Source organism: Polypterus senegalus, chromosome 9 (genome assembly GCF_016835505.1).
Source record: "Polypterus senegalus isolate Bchr_013 chromosome 9, ASM1683550v1, whole genome shotgun sequence".
NCBI classification, from domain to species: Eukaryota; Metazoa; Chordata; class Cladistia; order Polypteriformes; family Polypteridae; genus Polypterus; species Polypterus senegalus.
The window spans coordinates 3118547-3137368 of record NC_053162.1 but is presented as its reverse complement, the minus strand read 5'-3'; the positions used below and the strand labels follow the sequence as shown (position 1 = coordinate 3137368).

The 18822-nt window shown below is 46.0% G+C and overlaps 2 protein-coding genes across 5 annotated transcripts in view; one reads left to right on the top strand and one right to left on the bottom strand.

The window, feature by feature from the left end:
• ppp1r26 (protein phosphatase 1, regulatory subunit 26) overlaps positions 1-17085 on the top strand; it is a 155224-nt gene extending 138139 nt beyond the window's left edge. For all 3 annotated transcript variants that reach the window (XM_039762615.1, XM_039762616.1, XM_039762614.1), the window contains one exon: positions 16878-17085. In XM_039762615.1, the coding sequence (XP_039618549.1) occupies positions 16878-17017 (140 nt within the window). In that variant the 3' untranslated portion in view covers positions 17018-17085. The remainder of the gene's footprint in view (positions 1-16877) is intronic.
• LOC120535074 (retinoic acid receptor RXR-alpha-A) overlaps positions 1-18822 on the bottom strand; it is a 194866-nt gene that overhangs the window by 20299 nt on the left and 155745 nt on the right. For both annotated transcript variants that reach the window (XM_039762617.1, XM_039762618.1), the window contains exon 7: positions 1242-1371. In XM_039762617.1, coding sequence (XP_039618551.1) covers positions 1242-1371 — 130 coding nt within the window. The remainder of the gene's footprint in view (positions 1-1241; positions 1372-18822) is intronic.

The window sequence follows — 18822 nt, the reverse complement described above, 5'->3', positions numbered from 1 at the left end:
TGGCACCCGAGCTGCAGACCGTGCACCACCTCACGACTGACGTGTTTGTGTTTTGTTTGAGACGTCATCTGTGTTATCAAAAGGGGTTACCAGGTGGGTACCCCAACTTTTCTTGGCTGTCCACCCCAGCCGCATTCTGTACGTGTAACACATATATAGAAAAACACATAAAATAAAAGAATTTACTTCGCCAAAAGATGAAAGGAGCTGAACGTTGAAGCAAATGAAGATTAAGAGGTGACATGACTGAGGCGTTTAAAGTTAGGACGGGACCCCGGCTGTTGTTTTCAAATCAGAAACGCAGGGACCCACCTGGAAACTCCTGAGGGGGCCGCGTCCATGCCAATGATAAAAGGTGAGAGCCACAAAGACAACGGGTAAGTGACCGAGTGGTGTGGCAGATGGTGGCACTTCAGGGACCTTCAAAGTGCCAGCTCTCAGTAGCTCCCTCCGGTGGCACCCTGTAGGGATTTCCAATGGGACTACAATTCCCAGGTTGCCTTGCAGGTGTGCGTCTGGGCAATCCAGTGAAAGGATTCACTGGGCGAGTATGCAGCCCTGATAGGCTCCTTCCATTACAGACGTGGCTCTGCAGAAATGAGGTGGGCAGCACTGGTGAGCTTTTGGTGGTCCGAGTGGCCCGTTCTTGTCATAATATGACGGACACTGTGACTTCCACTAAATCTCTCTCTCCACCCCCAAGCCCATCCATCTCTCCTTGGGGGTTGCAAGTTCCCAGTTCTCCACATTTCTCTTTCCCTTCCTGCCCCAAGTTTCCAAACTCCTCTTCACCCACCCAAAGTCTCTTATTCCATTCCAGTTTATTTCAATACGTCTTGTAGCCCACGTTGTAACCAGCATGCCGTGGCCCCCTGGCCTCCCTTTCCACTCCTTATCTGATGTCTGAACTGAGCCCCCCACTGTCCCCACTAATCCCTCCTCATCAGCCCCCCCGACTCCCTGCATTGTCCCCACATGTCCACAGAGGATCTCAGAAGATTGAATTCAGCAGAAGCCATCTCATGTCACCAAACGTCACGGATGTGACAGACTCCTGTGGCGTGGTGAGCACACAATTCAATGAAAAAGTTTCAGCGGGGTGCCATCATCACACTCAAGGGAGCCCCCCACTCTAAAACCCTTACCCTACCCCCCACCACCACCACCAGGGGTAGGTAGGTTGAGGGTCTTTTCATTTGGCACATTCCAGCCAAACCACAGGAGCCTTTCGATTTGCTTACCTGCCCTTAGGAGGATGACCTGGTCGTCGAGGGGCAGCTCGGAGAAGTGCGGGATTCTCTTCGCCCATTCAACGAGTGTGAAGAGCTGTTTGTCAGCAGCCTGGCAGATGTTGGTCACGGGGTCGTTTGGCTGGAGGGGCAAGCAAAAAAATAAATTAATTAAACAAATACAAAGCTTCACTCTGATTCACTGTCTATGCCCAACTGGGCAGGAGGACTTGCCATGCGCCACACTGGCAGATGTTTCCCCCTAGGAACGGCTCAGGAGAGCACTGGGGGGGGCACTGATATCCACTGGGAGGTACTGCCTCATATTGTCCCATTTAGCAGGATCGGGAGTTGGGAAGGCCAACTCAAATGGCAGGGAAGCCAACAAGGCGAGTGACCTGCTGGTCCAGAGAGTGTCACTCATGTCACACTTAAGGTACTGCGTGGATCTGTTAGCCCCCCCCATATTTACACAAATTGGCTCAATGCAAAGTCTCTGCCCATTTCAAAAGAGTCCACAGTCAATCCTCCCTGTGCCCAAGGAGCCAAAGGTTTCCTGTTGTCAGTGCCAGGAAGGAAGGATTCATACTCGGCCAAGAGGTCATAATGTATGGACTGGGCCAACGGGCTTACTGGGAGCAGTTCACTCCTCCACACAACAGGTGGCAGTGTTCCTCAAGGCAGGACCAGTTTAAGACACCCACAGGGTGGCATTGGAGTCCCAAAAAACGTATCCCTGTTGGGGTCTTCAGGATGATAAAACTTTGTGAGTGCCGTTGCAATAAAGATGTGAATAACAACAATCCATCGTTGATCAGAGGCAGGAAATGCCAGTACAACACTCCAGTACTGTCATGGCCACCGGCTGCAGGTTCAAATTCAAGTCTTATGTTGTCTTTGTTCGTTTTTGGTCCTTTTGTATGAATTAAGTTTTTATGCCTGGGTTCTGTTCCACGTGTTTGTGGGGTGGTGCCACCTGTCAATCACCACTTGGCGCCACCCTTTATCTAATAAATTGGAGGGTCTCACGCATCTCCTGCTGGCCCACTTTTGAATGCGCGAGGTGCTTTTGGGTGAGTTCTTGAGCTTTTCCTGTGCTTTTTGACTTCACCTTGGGATTTCTGCATCGGGACTTCATTCACCTCGGGTAGCCTCGAGTCGTTAGGCAACTCCATTGTGCTTTTGTGCTCATCACTGTTTGGCAGAGCGTTTTGTGAAGAGTTAAACCTTTTAATTTTGATGAACATTCTGGGATTCCCCGTCTCATCTACCCGGGGATTAGTGGTGTATCCCCCTCTAGTGGGCATTACTGGAAGTGCATTTGCAACTTTTAAGGATTTACATGCCTTGGGGACTCCGAGTTCATAATAAATACATAATAAGGCATCGCTGATTCAAAGTTAGGTGACAACTTTTTTAGGTTGGTGGATTTTAGGATTCAGGTAATGTGGAAAAAATGAATATATTGTCTTCAGTGTTTGGGGAAAAATAATAATAATACAAAGGAGGATCAAAACGGGTTTAGGGAATGTGCTTGGAGAACTGGGCGCATATAAGAGGGTGGGAAGAAAGTGACTGGGGATCCTTTATACCAACAGGCAATGCAGCTGTATAGCGCCTTACTGGTACTGGGACCATCAAGTCAGATGTATCTAAAATATAGCGCCTTTCACATCCATCTGTCTATTATATAGTGGCTTTAATGTCTGTCTGCCTATCTATCTGTTATTTAGTACCTTTCATATCAATCTGTCGTGTCTATTTATCTATCTATAGTGTCTGTCTATCTATCTATCGATCTGTCTGTCTATCTATTATATAGCACCTTTCATACCTAACAGTATCTTATCTATCAGTCTACTATATAGTGATTTTACTGTCTATATATTTTATAGTGCCTTTCATGTATTATTTATCTACCAACTATATAGTGCCTTTCACTCTTATCTATCTATCTGTAGTATATTTGATATTCTTATTCTTTACTTTACATAGGTTTCTGTTAACCTGGTGGCTTTGATCATTGATATCTTCCTAATTTATCCCATTTGTATTCCTCATTTTTTTCAGTTTTCGGCTCTTTAGACGGGATGATCTCCTGAAGTGCGTCAGTCAGTCCGCCTGCTCAGTGGGCTTCTTCTCCGATCCGCCGTTTCGCTCCCTGACTTTGACTTTCTCTTCTAAGGCTCACGGACTGTTGGGCTTCACCTGGCTTGGCTCTTCGTGTTTCCATTTTAATTCCCATCTCGGTCTTTTCTCGCAGCGCTCGTTTCATTTGCGTTGTTATATTTGGATGCACACCTCAGTCAGTCTGGTTGTCGCGTATCAGCAGTTTAAAGGACGACCTGCTTCGTCAATCACTGGTTCTTCAGGAGACCACAAATGGCTCCGCTCTGACGAGCTCCCCCGGCACTTTTTATTTTTCCCGAGTGTGGTGCGGCAGCAGTCGGTCGTTACTTCGGCAGACTTTATGCACGAATTTCTTTTTTTGTGTGTCATTCACTGCTGATTTCAAGCCCGATTTCTTAAACTGGTGCCATGTGCAAGAAAAGAACAGCTGACAGCGCGGGACGACACTTTTAAGAGAGAAGTGAGACAGAAAACAGGAATGTGACGAGCAGAGAGGATCCTGCACACGCGCTTCTTCCTGTCACTCAAAAGACAATCTTCGCGTTATTTCGCATTAATTACCGCCGTTGCGGGCTGAGGCAGGTGACATTGTGCGCACGCGTGCCTCGGTCGTCTGGTGACAGCTGTTGAGCGACAGACAGGTTAGGCGTGTGCGTGGCGTGCTGTCAAGTCACAGGTCTACATTTAGTGTTAATCGAGTTAAAGTTTAGTAAATTGTGAACGGATTTTTTATCACTGGCAGGTTGGTAGCATTGTTGCGCCACATCGCCAGGGTCTACATGAGGTCTGCATATTCTGTATGTGCGCTTAAGTGTGTTTGATTACCTGCCTTAACACTGACTACAGGAAATGGGCCAGTAACAGTTCATGATGAACTAAAACGTGCAGTCCTTTCTGCGCCGTGAAGTAAATCACATCTATCTCCTTTCTCTAACCACAACCAGAACCCTTGAAGACTCAGGGTTTGAACACTCTGCGCCACCAGGTCACACTGTTTCAAAATATCCATCCACCTCAATAAAAGGACAAGTGTCCGTGTATCTGTATGTCCATCTTTGTCATTCCAACAGATGGCACATCACAAACATTAACACTGCTTTAACAAATCCCAGACCAAATGGCATATAACACAGACATTTGCACTGCATCTGTCATTGCAACAGGTGGTGCAGCACAAACATTAGCACTGCTCCTACAAACCCCATGCTTAATGGCATATAACGGAAACATATGCATTGCGTTTGTCATTCCAACAGGTGGTGCAGCACAAACATTAGCACTGCTTCTACAAACCCCATGCTTAATGGTACAGTATATAACATGAACATATGCATTGCATTTGTCATTCCAATAGATAGCATGTCACCAGCATTTGAAGTAATAAAATACATTGCATTTATCATTCCAACAGGTGGTGCAGCACAAACATTAGCACTGCTTTAACAAATCCCAGACCAAATGGCATATAACACAGACATTTGCACTGCATCTGTCATTGCAGCAGATGGCGCAACACAAACATTAGCACTGTTCCTACAAACTCCATGCCTAATGGTATATAACAGAAACATATGCATTGCATTTGTCATTCCAACAGGTGGTGCAGCACAAACATTATTAACACTGCTTCTACAAATTCCATGCTTAATGGTACAGTATATAACATGAACATATGCATTGCATTTGTCATTCCAATAGATGGTACGTCACCAACTTGCATTTATAAATCCAACAGATGGTGCATCACAAACATTAGCACCACTTCTATAAACCTCTTGCCAAATGGTATATAACAGAGACGTATACATTGCCTTTGTCATTCCAACAGATGGCACATCACAAACATTTGTAGTAATGCAGTTTATTACTACAAATGTTTGTGATGCGCCATCTGTTGGAATGACAAGTGCAATTTATTGTTTTACCACGTGCATTACATGATTCGTTCAAATGGATGGCGCGTTCCAAACATTAACGTTGAGATCTATGTTGATCATTTAGATTTCACCCCATCGACGGGCAGCACAGCTAACATCAAATTACAGAATCAGAGAATTACAACTAAGCAGTTGCTTTATTTCTTGGTTTCTCTCTTGCTGGGTGACTCACTGAACAATCTTCTCTGATTGGCTGTGTGGTTGAGTCCTGCAAAGGACCGTCGTGCCACCCACAATGTTGGCTTTTTGCCTTTTTACACCAGTGCTGCTGTGATAATCTCTGGCCCACTTTGACCCCAAACTGGGTGGATTAAATATATACCCCCACCCCTTGGCACATGCAGGATTAAGCCGGGGGCGTTTGTAGGATTTACATTACATTCAAGTCCAACATGGAATTAAAATTAAAGACCCTCTTGGAGTTTTGCATGCATTTTGCTTGTACTTCAAATCGAAGAAAGGTGGGGACGTTGGAGTTTCACCTGTAAGGGTCTTACCTGTATGTTTGATCGAAGGGTGGGGCAGCCCTTTGGGATTTCACAAACATGTCACAGTCTGACATTGATCAGGGGGCTATGATGGACTAAAAGATGGGGGGGTGTTTACCAATATTAATGATGTATATGATCAAGAAAAATATTAGGGGCTGGTTGTAGTAGATCAGGGGCTTAGGATAAAACAGGGTAAGAGAAGACAAGATAAGAAAGGATTAGGATGGGATAAGATAGGCCAGGGATAGGAAAATTAAGAGAAGATGACACGAGACTTCATTAATCCCCAAAGGGAAATTTGGGAAGAAAGGCCATCTTACTGTTACCCCTCGCTTGTAGGAAGGCAGCGACCTCGACGTGAGTGTAAACCTCTGAGCCCCACCCACTAAAAAGCCACTAGATGAAACATCTGCCCAGTTCTTGTCACTTCATGCACGTCTGTCACTCGTTGTCACCAGACCACACATCTGCATGACATCCCCAACTGCAGCAGGAAGGCAATATCTTTGCAAATTGACGCAATCATTTTTAGGAAATAATGCAATTTTTTACACCCCTGTGCTACAACATCCCATATTTCCATGAACAGTCCCTTTGTAAGAAGCTGTAAAAATACACTTTTCACGACAGGATCAAATCTAAAACCTCCTTTTTACCCAAAAGTACTTTCAGAAGATTGAACTTGAGTGTTTCTAACGAGAATGAAGGATAAAACGTCAGAACACCGGCACTCTCTGTGGATGAAGACGACACGGCGAAGATCAGGAAATCAAAGGTATAAAAGGACCAGCATCATGGGGTCGAGTCAGGAGCCGCGAAAATGACGTCAGACAAGGAGACACGCCCACACGTGCAGCTTGAGCAGCACACGTATTACTCTACTTATCCAACTATTGTCAAAGAAGCTTCGAGCAACTTCTAGTGACGTGGCCGCCATTATGAAGAACTAACGGTAAATGTGACGCAGCAGGTCTTCAAAATACAAGATAGACCTGCAAAAATATCTGAAGTGCATCTGCTTATCATGTAGGTCAGCCACTCAGGAGAATACGACACTCGTCCTCCATTCACTGCTTTTAGTTAATGTTGCTGACACCCCACCTTCTCCCTTTTCCACTTGAAGTCAGTAAAAGCAGGCAGAACTTATGTATCTATCAGCAGAGCCTCCCTTCCTCAGCTGTGACATTATTAGGTATGCGACATTAACCACAAACGGTCACCTACTGACTAGAAAAATGACAACGCGCTGATCGGAGGGAGCCCAGCAAGTCCAAGTCTGAATGCGTGTCGGTTGCAGACCGCGCATGCGCTTTGTGGTGCGGTGTGCGCGCGTTCTGCACGAGGTTAGTAGAAACAATCCCTTAGACACCCCCCCCCACCCCCCTGTGATTTTCACACACAGTTTTACTCGGATAAAAAATTAAAGAGCGGGGCGGAAGGGGGGGAGGAGCTATAGGTTGGGCCCCCCTTTCGAAGTTGCGCGATCGTCAATGTAATATAAAAAAAATGAAGAGTATAGGGACTGAATTAAAATGAGTCAAGAACATCAGGGGCTAACACATATTATTCTTGTACGTTCCTGAATAAAAATTATCAGAAGCTAAAGCCTCCGATGACCCCCCAAATACGCCACTGGTCTTCGCTGACCCTGATTAGAATGCCCGGCGTGTTGAACCTCAGAGATCGCACAGAAGAGGGAGATCGATATGACGAGGTCTCAAGAGGGCCGATTCAAAAAAATAACCGAAGGAAGAATCCGAGCTGAGTAGTCTCGATCTCACCATCCGGGACACTCTCCAGGGGGCTTCATTTTTTTATTTAAAATTCAATCGACTTCCTTGTAGCAACACGTAGTAGGGAGAGACGGGGGTGCAGATCGTTTACTTTTAACTCTGGAAAGCTGATGGGACGGAGAATCGTGTGCTAGCATTGAACCCCAACGTGGGGGTCCTGAGTGGCGTCACCGAGTCGAACCACCACACTCTGTGACATCCTCAATCTGGGACCCAGAGAAGGCCCAGAACGTTAAGACCTTCGGACAAAGGAGGGACCCAGAAACCTGCAGTGTGAGGACACCGAAGAGGAAGAAAAAAAGATGAAATGTGGGCAAAGTGAGAACGGGCATGAAAACGAAATCAGCGACCCAGCAGCAACATGTGCCCTAGGCGGTCGCTGTTACAGGCTGGATAGCCTCGGGGACAATCAGCAGCTGAAAAAAACATCCTTCTGGTGTAAAAGTCTGTGTGTCAAAATGAAAGAAGATAAGACACCTGCGGAGACATTAAAGTGGCGAAAGTCGTAACATCAAATAAAAACGGACACGAAAAGGCGCTATACTGTGTGATAGACAGGTAGATGTGAATTGAGCTAAATTAGATAAATCGATGTGAAAGGTGATTTACAGTACAAACAATCGGATGGACATGAAAGACACTATAAAGAATAAGGATAGATATATATGAAAGGCACTATATAATAGATAGACAGATAGATAGATATGAAAGGCACTATATAATAGATAGATAGATGTGAAATGCACTATATAATAGATATATAGTTATAAAGATAGGTAAACATGAAAGAAATGGTATTAAAGACAATATTTTAAAATGTATAATATACAGTATGTAGGACATGCGTTATATATAGTGGATACAGAGAATGCGTAGGCACTATTTAATACAGTGAGTAAACCAGGGCACATTACTGCAGCCCTCTATTGAGATTCCTATCTTTATTCTGTTTTGGAAAATGTTGCCCGGACTGGACCGAACTGCAGCACAAAGAAATGATTATGTTGTGCGCCCCAGCAGCACCAGTTCTGTCTGCACTCACAGTCTGGTTGCTGTTTCATACACCAGTTGCAAGCAGCGTGCCGGGCATATAGTGCCACGTGCTGCCTCCTCGCTACCTGTCCGCTTTGCGCGTGACCTCGAGGCAGAGCCGCTTCGGTTTCGACAGTTGGCCGCTGCCAGGACCAGAAGTGAGACCTCACCCCCTGCTCTTGCCACGTAACGCGCAGCCTGCCAGACAGATACACGGCTGGCACCAAGTCCCTTCCTCGTTCCCTTCAACCGCAGCGCCGTAGGGCGAGTGACTGAGTGCAGGCAGCTTCCTCCTGTCATCGGCGCCCCCCGCTTGGCAAGTTCCTCATGCCGGGAGGTACTAAGGGGAGACTGAGAATGGGCCTGAGGGGGGACAGGGTGGCCATTACACCGACAGGGATTTTAAGCACGACATACAACTCCAGGGGGACGTTACGCAGGGGCACATTTAGCAGCACACAAGCACAGTGCCAGTTTCGTCGTGACAAAAGGCCCCGGTGGTGATGCTGCAATGTACAAACCAGTCAGACCTTGACGCAAAAGCTGTGGCACATGAAATGGAAGTTTTCCCGGATTTCCCTAAAGTTTGCCACGGTGAACTGTTACCTTTCTTGCAAGAAACGAATTTAAACGAAATGCACCTAAATACCTGGAGAACCTCCAGTCCCGTAACGGCAGCTCCTGTAGAGAGACGCTTGTCACAAGTGAAGTTCATAAGAAGTGACTTGAGGTCGCAGTGTCACCAGACCGTCTCGATGGCCTTGCAGTGACGAGCATCAACAGAGACGTGTCGTACGATTAGCTTAGAAATGATTCTGCAAGTCAAGGCGTGTCGGGTTTTAAAAAGACTTTAATTTGCATCATTAAGTCCCTTCATTTACCAGCCACGTTATTCTAATATTATTTATTTGGTGTACTTCCTTTTTCTATATAAAGTTAGTAGAGTCTGCTAAATAAGTGATTCTATTGTGTTACTTTATTGTTCTATATACAGTACGTTTCGTATATTTTGCTCCATACATAATGTGCATGCAAATGAGCTCTATTGCTCTATCATTATTATTATTATTTTATGTATTTATTTGTAATTAAATACGTGATTAACTTGTGTTAGTAGCATATTGTGTGTGTGTGTGTCGGTTTATGGCAGTGTGAAAAGTGTCGGGGGTTGGCAGATTTTCCTGCCTGGGGCACCAAATAGGTCAGAAGCGGCCGGGCATTAAACGGTATTCTGTTAGTTGGCCAGGCCATGTAAGGCACTATATAACAGACAGAGTGATGGCGCTTCACTTTCTCGAGCGCTGCCACCATGGCGGGTGCTGCATTCTTCTCTTCTCCGGCTTGTGCTCAATGCGGCGGCAGCGCTCCTCAATAATTCATGGCCGCTAGTTAAATGTGTATGAGCGGCTCACTGACCTCATTTCTGTTCCTCCGCAGCGCTGCTCCGGGGCTCGTGCGGTAGGTGTGGCCAGACTCGGGTGGGCGGAGCCTCGCACAGTGCTCGCGCGCGTGTTCCCGCAGTGGTTTTAGGACCCCAAACGTCACAGGTGACGTCTCCATAATAATCTTTGCTTCGCTGTTGGTCTTGAATTTTGAATACGTTACCGCAGTCTGTCACTTAAGACAGCACTCTCTAGGAAAGGCGCTATATGTAAAAAATGAACTTGAAACATGCAACAAACCATTAAATTAAAAACTGAACGTGAGAAGATTAATCGAGGCAGTGGAGACGACGCAATGCCGACAGGCTGATTAGAATATCTGGGGTGACTTTTATAATATAAGGTGCTACAGAATATAAAACAAGAGAATGCCAGGCTTTATTGAGATGCCCACCCAATTTTCACATCTTACCGCTCTCACCTTGCAGCTGTCATTAAAGGCACCATACAGCATGAAGCAAAAGTCATGAAGCTCGGGCAAGGCACCATATAGCATGAAAATCAGATGATTGGTAAGGGCAGCGATGGCAGCTGGCTTTGGTGTGCCCACTCCGGCTCAGTGCCCTGATCTGTTGGCCTTACTGACTTTACTTAATTTACACAAAGTGACAAGGCTTGCAAGGAAAGGTGCTAGAGATGCCAATGCAGCATCACGGTGGGTGATCACTCGGTGCCAGGGGCTGTATACTACAGAGCAGAAGCTGCAGTCAAGAAGTTTGTGCAAGGCACTATATAAAGTTCAGTTGAAGGCACTTGCCAAGGTGAATTCTGTCTGTACAGCTTCAGAACAAATGAAATGCCATCACTCTACAGACTCACAAAGTATTCAGCAATGCCAGTACCCGCGTTTTATGACACCTGCTTTGTCACAGCATCTCCTCCTCTATGAAAATTTTAGTAGGACACAAAAAAAGGGAAGCGTCCATCCTGCTGGGAGTTTCATTCTTTGCTCTCCGGACTGACTCCTGTTTCACAAACCCAGCAGTCTGCTTGCCCTTATCCCACTACTGCCACCAGAACCACCACTACATAATGCCCACCACTGAGACTCACTGCCTCAGACTAACACAAGCATGTGGGCATCAGGACTGGGACAGCAGGCTAAAGGAAGATAATGGAGCAAGGCAGCCCACTTGGGGGTCTTGGCGCTCACATCAGAGCTGTGATGAACCTCCAGCTTGTTTCTTGGCTCAGTTTAGACACATTTAATGATGCCTGCTTAACTCATTAGATAAATCTACTTATTCGGCTTCACCGACACCAAGCAAGGAGCTGGCACTGCCAAGGAATTTAGACAAGGGGCACCTGGCCTGAAAATGTCCGCTCGGAGGACACCAACACACTAGGATGGCACAGAGCAGGTGAGTCTGTGCCCAGCTAGAAACCAAAGGGCAGCAAAACCTGACAGGCACCAGAGTGAGCTCGAGGACAGGGACTTGGGGACAACCAGCCTGAGGGGACAGGGACTTGGGGACAACCAGCCTGAGGGTAGTGGCAGGGAGCCGAGTGCCATGAAAGGCACTATATAAAATAAAATGGTGTGTTATACTTAGAACAAGAGTGAGATGACATATGAATAAAAGGTATTGTAGATATTATTATTATTATTATTATTATTAACAGGCCAGGTGAACAGTAGAGTATGAAAGTACAATGGATTACTATCATTACTAGAAGACAAGAAAAATACTTTAGAAATTAAAAGGTATTACTGCTTTTGTTATTATGAGACCGTGGGGTAAATGTTATGTATAAATAAAATGACTGCGGTGGGTTGGCACCCTGCCCAGGATTAGTTCCTGCCTTGTGCCCTGTGTTGGCTGGGATTGGCTCCAGCAGACCCCCGTGACCCTGTGTTCGGATTCAGTGGGTTGGAACATGGATGGATAAATAAAAAAAAATGATTACCTTATTAGAGTAAGGCAAATGTTCTATGCACATGAAACCAATTACTATAATAATAATAATAATAATAATAATAATAATAATAATAATAATAATAACAATTATTATTACAGTATTATTATTTTTAGACCAAGAGAAATATGCCGTTTCATCAATACGTTCCTTTAGTCCATAATTTACAGCCAGTGGCTGTCGAGCCCAAACTCCGAATGGCCCCCTGCTGTATGACCCCTGATGCCGTTAGCAGAATCGATCAATTCACTAACTAGAAAGAAGTGCTGAGCAGCCAGTAGAGGGCGATCTTCTCTCCTGTCCATCCCAGCGTCCAGACAGAACAATTTGTGTCCCAAGTCACTTCAGCTGTACCTGCCTCTTTGTGTTTTTATAGCGTCACTGTGTTCGACTTCATAAACTGCTCCAAAAAATGAAAGGACCCCTTTATAATGAGTGTATAGCATCAAGTCAGTGAGACTAGTGGGCTACTGATCTGCTGAGTGAAGCAGCAGAGGGGCTCGTTCATCAGTGTCAGGGGGCAACAATGAGACGACCCCCCCAAAACAGGAATGAATGGGTTAACAGGTGGAGGGAGGCCACTGACATTTTTCCCTCCTCATCTGTTTTGTCACTCGTTTTGCATTTTCCTACAGTCAGTGTCGCTACTGGTATTATGAGGTGGGCGATACCTGGACCCTACAGAGCGGGCACAGGTAGGGTGGCACATCAATACATGCCATTGGCAGAAGGTTTGCTGTGTCCCCCAGTCTCCCAGTCTTTAGGGCATGGAGGAGATTCCAGGAGACTGACTGGTAGTTACTCCAGGAGAGCTGGACAGGACCCCTCGTAGAAGGTCCTTAACCCATCAGCAGGACCCCCCGGAGGAACAGGATGAGCCCTGGCAGAGCCAACCACAGCGTTTCTCAACCTTTAAGTGTTTGTGACCCGAGTTTTCATAACAGTTGTAATCGCGCCCCCCTAACGTTTTTTTGAAAGGAGCCCACTGATACCAATGTGTTCTTTTTAAATTAATGATATATCATAGATGCATATTTTATTATACCTACTTAACTTTTAACATTATTTATCTAACTCTAGATTGATTTTTCTAGTATTAGAATGTAGTTGAAATTAATTTGTTTTGGTTTCAATAGATGGATTTTTCATATTTTTGATTCTTGTTTTCTTTTTTTCACATCTTCGTGCCCCTCTTTTTTGTTACTTCACACCCCCCTAGGGGTGCCCGCCCCACAGTTTGAGAACCACTGGCCTACAAAATGACCTCCAGCAGGCAGGCCGGCCACTGGTGTGAATGTCTCTGACCAAACAATCAGAAACAGACTTCATGAGGGTGGCCCGAGGGCCCGACTATGTCCTCTAGTGGGCACCGTGCAGCTCGATTGGCATTTGCCATAGAATACCAGAATTGGCGCCCTGTGCTTTTCACAGATGAGAGCAGGTTCACCCTGAGCACACGTGACAGACGTGAAAGGGTCTGGAGAAGCCGTGGAGAATGTTATGCTGCCTGTGACGTCATTCAGAATGACCAGTTTGGTGGGGGTCAGTGATGGTCAGTCTGGGGAGGCATATCCATGGAGGGACGCACAGACATCTACAGGCGAGACAACGGCACTGCAGGACTGACATTAGGTATCGGGATGAAATCCTTGGACCACCCATTGTCAGACCCTATGCTGGGTCCTCCTGGTGCATGATAATGCCCGGCCTCATGTGGCGAGAGGATGAAGGAATTGATACCATTGGCTGCTACCCCCCCACTCACTCGCCTGACCCCAATCCAACAGACCACCTCTGTGTGGATCGCCTCAGCCTGTTCAGGAACTAGTTTAATTGAACTGGGATCTGTGATGGGCTGACGTCCCATTCAGGGTTGGTACCTGCCTTGAACCCGGTGCCGCTGAGACAGGCTCCAGCCCCCCACTTTGTTATCTTTCAAATGGAGTGTTCTCTGCAGATTATAGCACCTTTCACAGTAGGTAGCAGCTCATCTGGGCTCGCTGTCTGATGATGGACATTTTCACTTCTTTCATATAGCGCCTTTCACTGTGTCACCCCACTCCTCATGTTTCCACAGGTCATCGTCTCCCAGGCAGACTGGTTGAGGAGCAGCCAGCTGCAGTCAGGGCAGTTTTAGGCCTCTGACAGAACCGAGCACTTCAGACACTATGAGGCACTATGAGAAACACGACAACGTCTCTTTTTGACCTCTTGTATAATTAAATAATTAACGTAGACATTTCTAATGCGACGTGTTGCTTTACCTTGAAAATTTTTTCATGCAAGCTTTACACACAAAGAAGTTACGTTGACTTATTAAAAAAAAATAACCATAGCAGGAACTGAAAGGAAATGAAATCGATACGACGGGCATGCAATGTCAGCAGTCAGTACACGGGCGAGACATGGGGAGGGGCTCTTGGAAAGTGGGCGGAGTCCAAGAGATGCCACTGATTGGGGGCGTCAGCATGTCTAAGGTCTGGGGCTTCAGACTGTCTTGCCTGCAGCTGGACCCTCTTGGACTGGTTGGGGGGTCTCCTTCTACTGAATTTTGCTGCCAGGTTTGGAGAATTCTGAATGAGCGCCCCCTGCTGGGCTTTACTATTATCTTTATTTCCACTTGAACCCTGGGACTACACACCGTTTTTAAATAGCAGAGCCTCGAAATGGTGCCCAATCTTATACAACTGACCACCAGTGAGAGGATAGCAGTAAAGTAGAGAGAGGGTGGTCAGAAAGTGAATAAAGGCGCTACATTAGTGCAGAATTTTAACAAGATCCACACTCTCAGTTGTGAATCTGTGATAAGAAGAAGTTAAACTCAGTATGGAGCTCTGTGGTAATGGACGATCGGCAAAAAAACGAAAACAAGGCACCTCGGCACATCCTTGGACTCAGCTGCATATAGCGCCTTTCACAGTGAGCTCTGTCATTAAATGTGATCCACAGAATGAGTGAATGGACCTGTGGGGCAGGACCTGTGAATCATGGGAGTGCAGGGAGGGCAGCAGAGCAGCATCCACTCCTTGAAGCTAATTGGCTTATCTACTCTCACAAAGCCAACTTACGCCCAATCAGCCGAGCAGCCGGAACGTTTGGGTGGGGTGGTAGGCTCAGGGACAAAGTGGCACCATGATGGTACACAGATGTCCCCCCAGGTGGTGTAGTGGTTGCTGAAGTGTGTCTGGTTGGTCCCGTATAGCCAGTGGTGATGGCTTTGAACCCATGTCCCAGGACAGATAAGGACCGTTAGAATTAAAGAGATTCTCACAACAGGCCCGCGTCCTGATGCTTTCTGCGCCACGTTCTCCTCACATCAAGACGACTGAAAAAGGAAAAAGAGCAAGCGAGCGAGCGAGCGAGACACAAGTCTCATGGGGGGACGCAGCATCACAAGGATACTCCATTAAGGCGCCTCACGCTCTCCATGAGAAGATCCCAAAGGGCTCCGCTGGACAACCTGTCCTTGAAGTGAGCTTTTAAAGAGGAATATCTTCTGCTGCATTCCCAAGTGGACTTTCATTCCGCAGCCCCTGAGCATGCAGCTGGCCTCGTCACTCTGGTCAGCGGTCCCCATCTCCTCCTGGGTGGGCTAAGTGAGGCAGGAACCAGGGCGAGGAGCAGCCAAGATGCAGCTAAAGCAGAAGTCGGCTCTGCCAGTCAACTTAGGTGAAATCTTACTGTGAACGCACTCATCAGGGGGCACCATAGGGTTGGTATGGGAGGGGGCACCACTGGGTGGGTATGGGGCACCACCGGGTGGGTATGGGGGGCATTGAATCTGTGGTGAGGGTGAATATGTGCACCTGCAAAGGGTTGGAAAAGGGGGCTGCCCAGGACCACCACTAGGGGCAGTACCAATGATGAACTGGAAGAAAAGTCTGCAACCCACCTTGCCTGCTGCCATCCGAAGAAATGACGGGAGAGTTCATTATGAAAGGTGCTTTAGAAAGTCAAAGTACAAAATGACCACTAGGGGCAGGACCACAGTGGAAGAGTTGGCAGCCCATCCTGTCCGCTACTGCGCTGGGTAACAAAAGTGGGAGGAGACTTTAGTTTGAAAGGTGATATAGAAATGCAAATTACAGAGTGATGGTAATCTCAGGAAAATAACTGAGTATAAATGTGCTACAGAAAATCAAATTCTAAAACGGCTACCGGAGGTTAACACCAAATATGGAGCGGGGTTACTGTTTGCACACTAAGCTGCTTTTATCCTAGGAACAGATTTCAGCAGGGAAGATGCTAAATAAGTGAAATGACAAGGTGGGCCACTACTAGGGGGTGCCGCACCACCCATGTAGTGGATTTAACGCTTGTAACTCCAGCTGGCCTGCTGCTGCACTGGTCAAAAAATGGAAGCAAGCATTCAATATGAAGAGTGCAGCCGAATATAAAATCAAATTAACAAAATGACCACTTGGGGGCAGCAGCCAACATGGCACTTCAAGCTGCCTGCTTCTGCATGGTCAGTGAAAGTCAAGAGAAGTGTACATTTAATCCAATTGTTAAATGACCACTAGGGGCAGCGTTTACCATGGTGGCAGAGTTTGGACCCCAAGCTTCATTTAACTGGTATAGTGGGGGGCTATATCATTCACTATAAAAGCAGCTGTACAATATAAGCTACACTGGACCACCAGTAGCGGCAGTGATGACTGCTGTTCACATCTCTAACCACAAAAAAAGATAGATGGGGTCCAAGGGGAAAAATCTGTAAGAGTGGGGCTAAATAGATGACTAAATGGCCACTAGGGGCAGCACCACTCTATACTGTATGCACATCTATTGTCACACACGTGCACCTGGGAGTCGCCTTCAGGGCTCATCTACTGTAATGGTAATTCCACCCCAAGTCAAGGGTTGGCGCTGTTGCCTAATTCCTCACTTCTTCTTTCTCCTGCAGACCTGACGACCAGGGACGGGAAGAGAAGTAACATCACTTTTGGGTTTCGGCCCCCTGTGCCCATCACGTCCACCTCCATCTGCCTCCAGTACAGTAACAGACTTGTGTCTGTCAAAAAAGGATTAATTTTCAACGTTTAATTATGTGTATTATTCTGCTTTGCAATTATACAGGGTTTGTCTAAGGGTGCCCCAAATCTTTACCTGTCTTTTGATCTTATATGGGTGTGTGTGTGGGGGGTCCTAGGAACAGAATTCAATATGAGTGGTGCTATATGAATTAAATAATAAGACTTACATTAGAGAAAGGAATTAAATAAAGTGAGAATGGTGACATATAAAATAAGAGACGAAAAACAACCACTAGGGGCAGCACTGGGTTCATGTAGCGTCTTCACCATCAGCTGCCCGCCACTCCACTGGGTGGACTGAGGGAGCCTCTTGAGCCTGAGGTGACCTCGATTAACAAACACGCTACACCGGCACGATGGCGATGTGCACATCAGGATTCTTGACTTCCTCCTCATATTTCAGCCTTTGTGAGTCCTTTGGCTGATTATTCACCTCCTGGCTGTCATGGTCACACCAGGGTCTCCTCTGTTAATGTTGATTTCATGATTGTTGTTGATGGTTACTGTGTAAATGTCTTTATGTCCGTGTCGTAATTGTTACTTATGTTAGATTAGCTTGTGTTTTTAGCAGTTTGCATGTTGAGCCCAAGGGGGTGGAGCCTCCTGAAGCTGCAGTGTCCTCGGACACATTCCTCTGGTGTTCTTTCTTTTTTGTTCATGTCTTTTCTTTTTGTTTTCTTTGTGTTTCTTTGTTTGTGGACTTTGCAAGTTTTTGGATATTTTGGCTTTATGACTATCATTGTAAGGATTGCCATACCATCTTCTAAACCTGGTTTATGCTGAGCAGGGTCGCTGGAGTCTATCCCAGCAAGCACTGGGCACAAGGCAGGAACAGTGCCCTAGACAGGATGCCAGGGGCCAAATCTGCATTGACATTCCACCTAACCTGCATATCTTCAGACTGTGGGAGGAAACTGGAGCACCAGAAGGAAACCCACGGAGACACGGGGAGAACATGTGGGTCCTGGGCATGTGAACCCTAATGCCAACCCTTACTGCCAACACCCTGCCACTCTGCTGTCCTTAAAGGATTACATGTGTTGGATTTTTCAGACTAAGTGCCTCTGTGGAGGATTTATTATAATAACTATTGTAGTAGTAGTAATAGTAGTAATAACTATGTAGTAGTAGTAGTAGTAGTATTTTGTGACAGGTTCTGCTTTGGTGTTTATTTACATTCTTATGATATATTTTCAAGTTCCTGATATTGCTAGCATTTTGCAACCTTTGGTGTTAAATTTAATGCATTTAATCCATTTATAATGTCCTTCACGCTTTTCTTATATTAAGAGCAGGGGTTTTTATGGATCCTCTCCCCCTTTCTAGTTAATATTCAGCCTCAGGCTTTTCCACTTCATGAGGAGGAGATGCACTGGACTGGAAAGAAAGAAAGAAAGAAAGAAGGGATTAGTAAAGGGACACAAAAAGCAATAAAGAAAAAGAAAGGAGGGATGAGTAAAGGGGCAAAAAAAGAAAAAGAAAGAAAATGAAAGGAGGCATTAATAAAAGGGTGCACAGAAAGTAAAAGAAAGAAAGAAAGAAAGAAAGGATGAGAAAAGGGGCATAAAGAAAGAAAGAAAAAGGAGGGAGGAGGAAAGGGGTCACAAAAAGAAAGAAAGAAACAGTAAATGGAGCACAGAAAGAAAAAGAAAGAAAGAAAGTATTCAATACAACGGAGAGCAACTGAGGAGGAGCTGAGCCTTTCCTGTTTAAGTAAATGGAGAGGACTTTGGTATTTCAGATTATGAAGTTCATTGGCACCGTGGATCTCTACTGTTAATCATGAAGGTTTCATTCTATAGGAGTCGCCGTTCT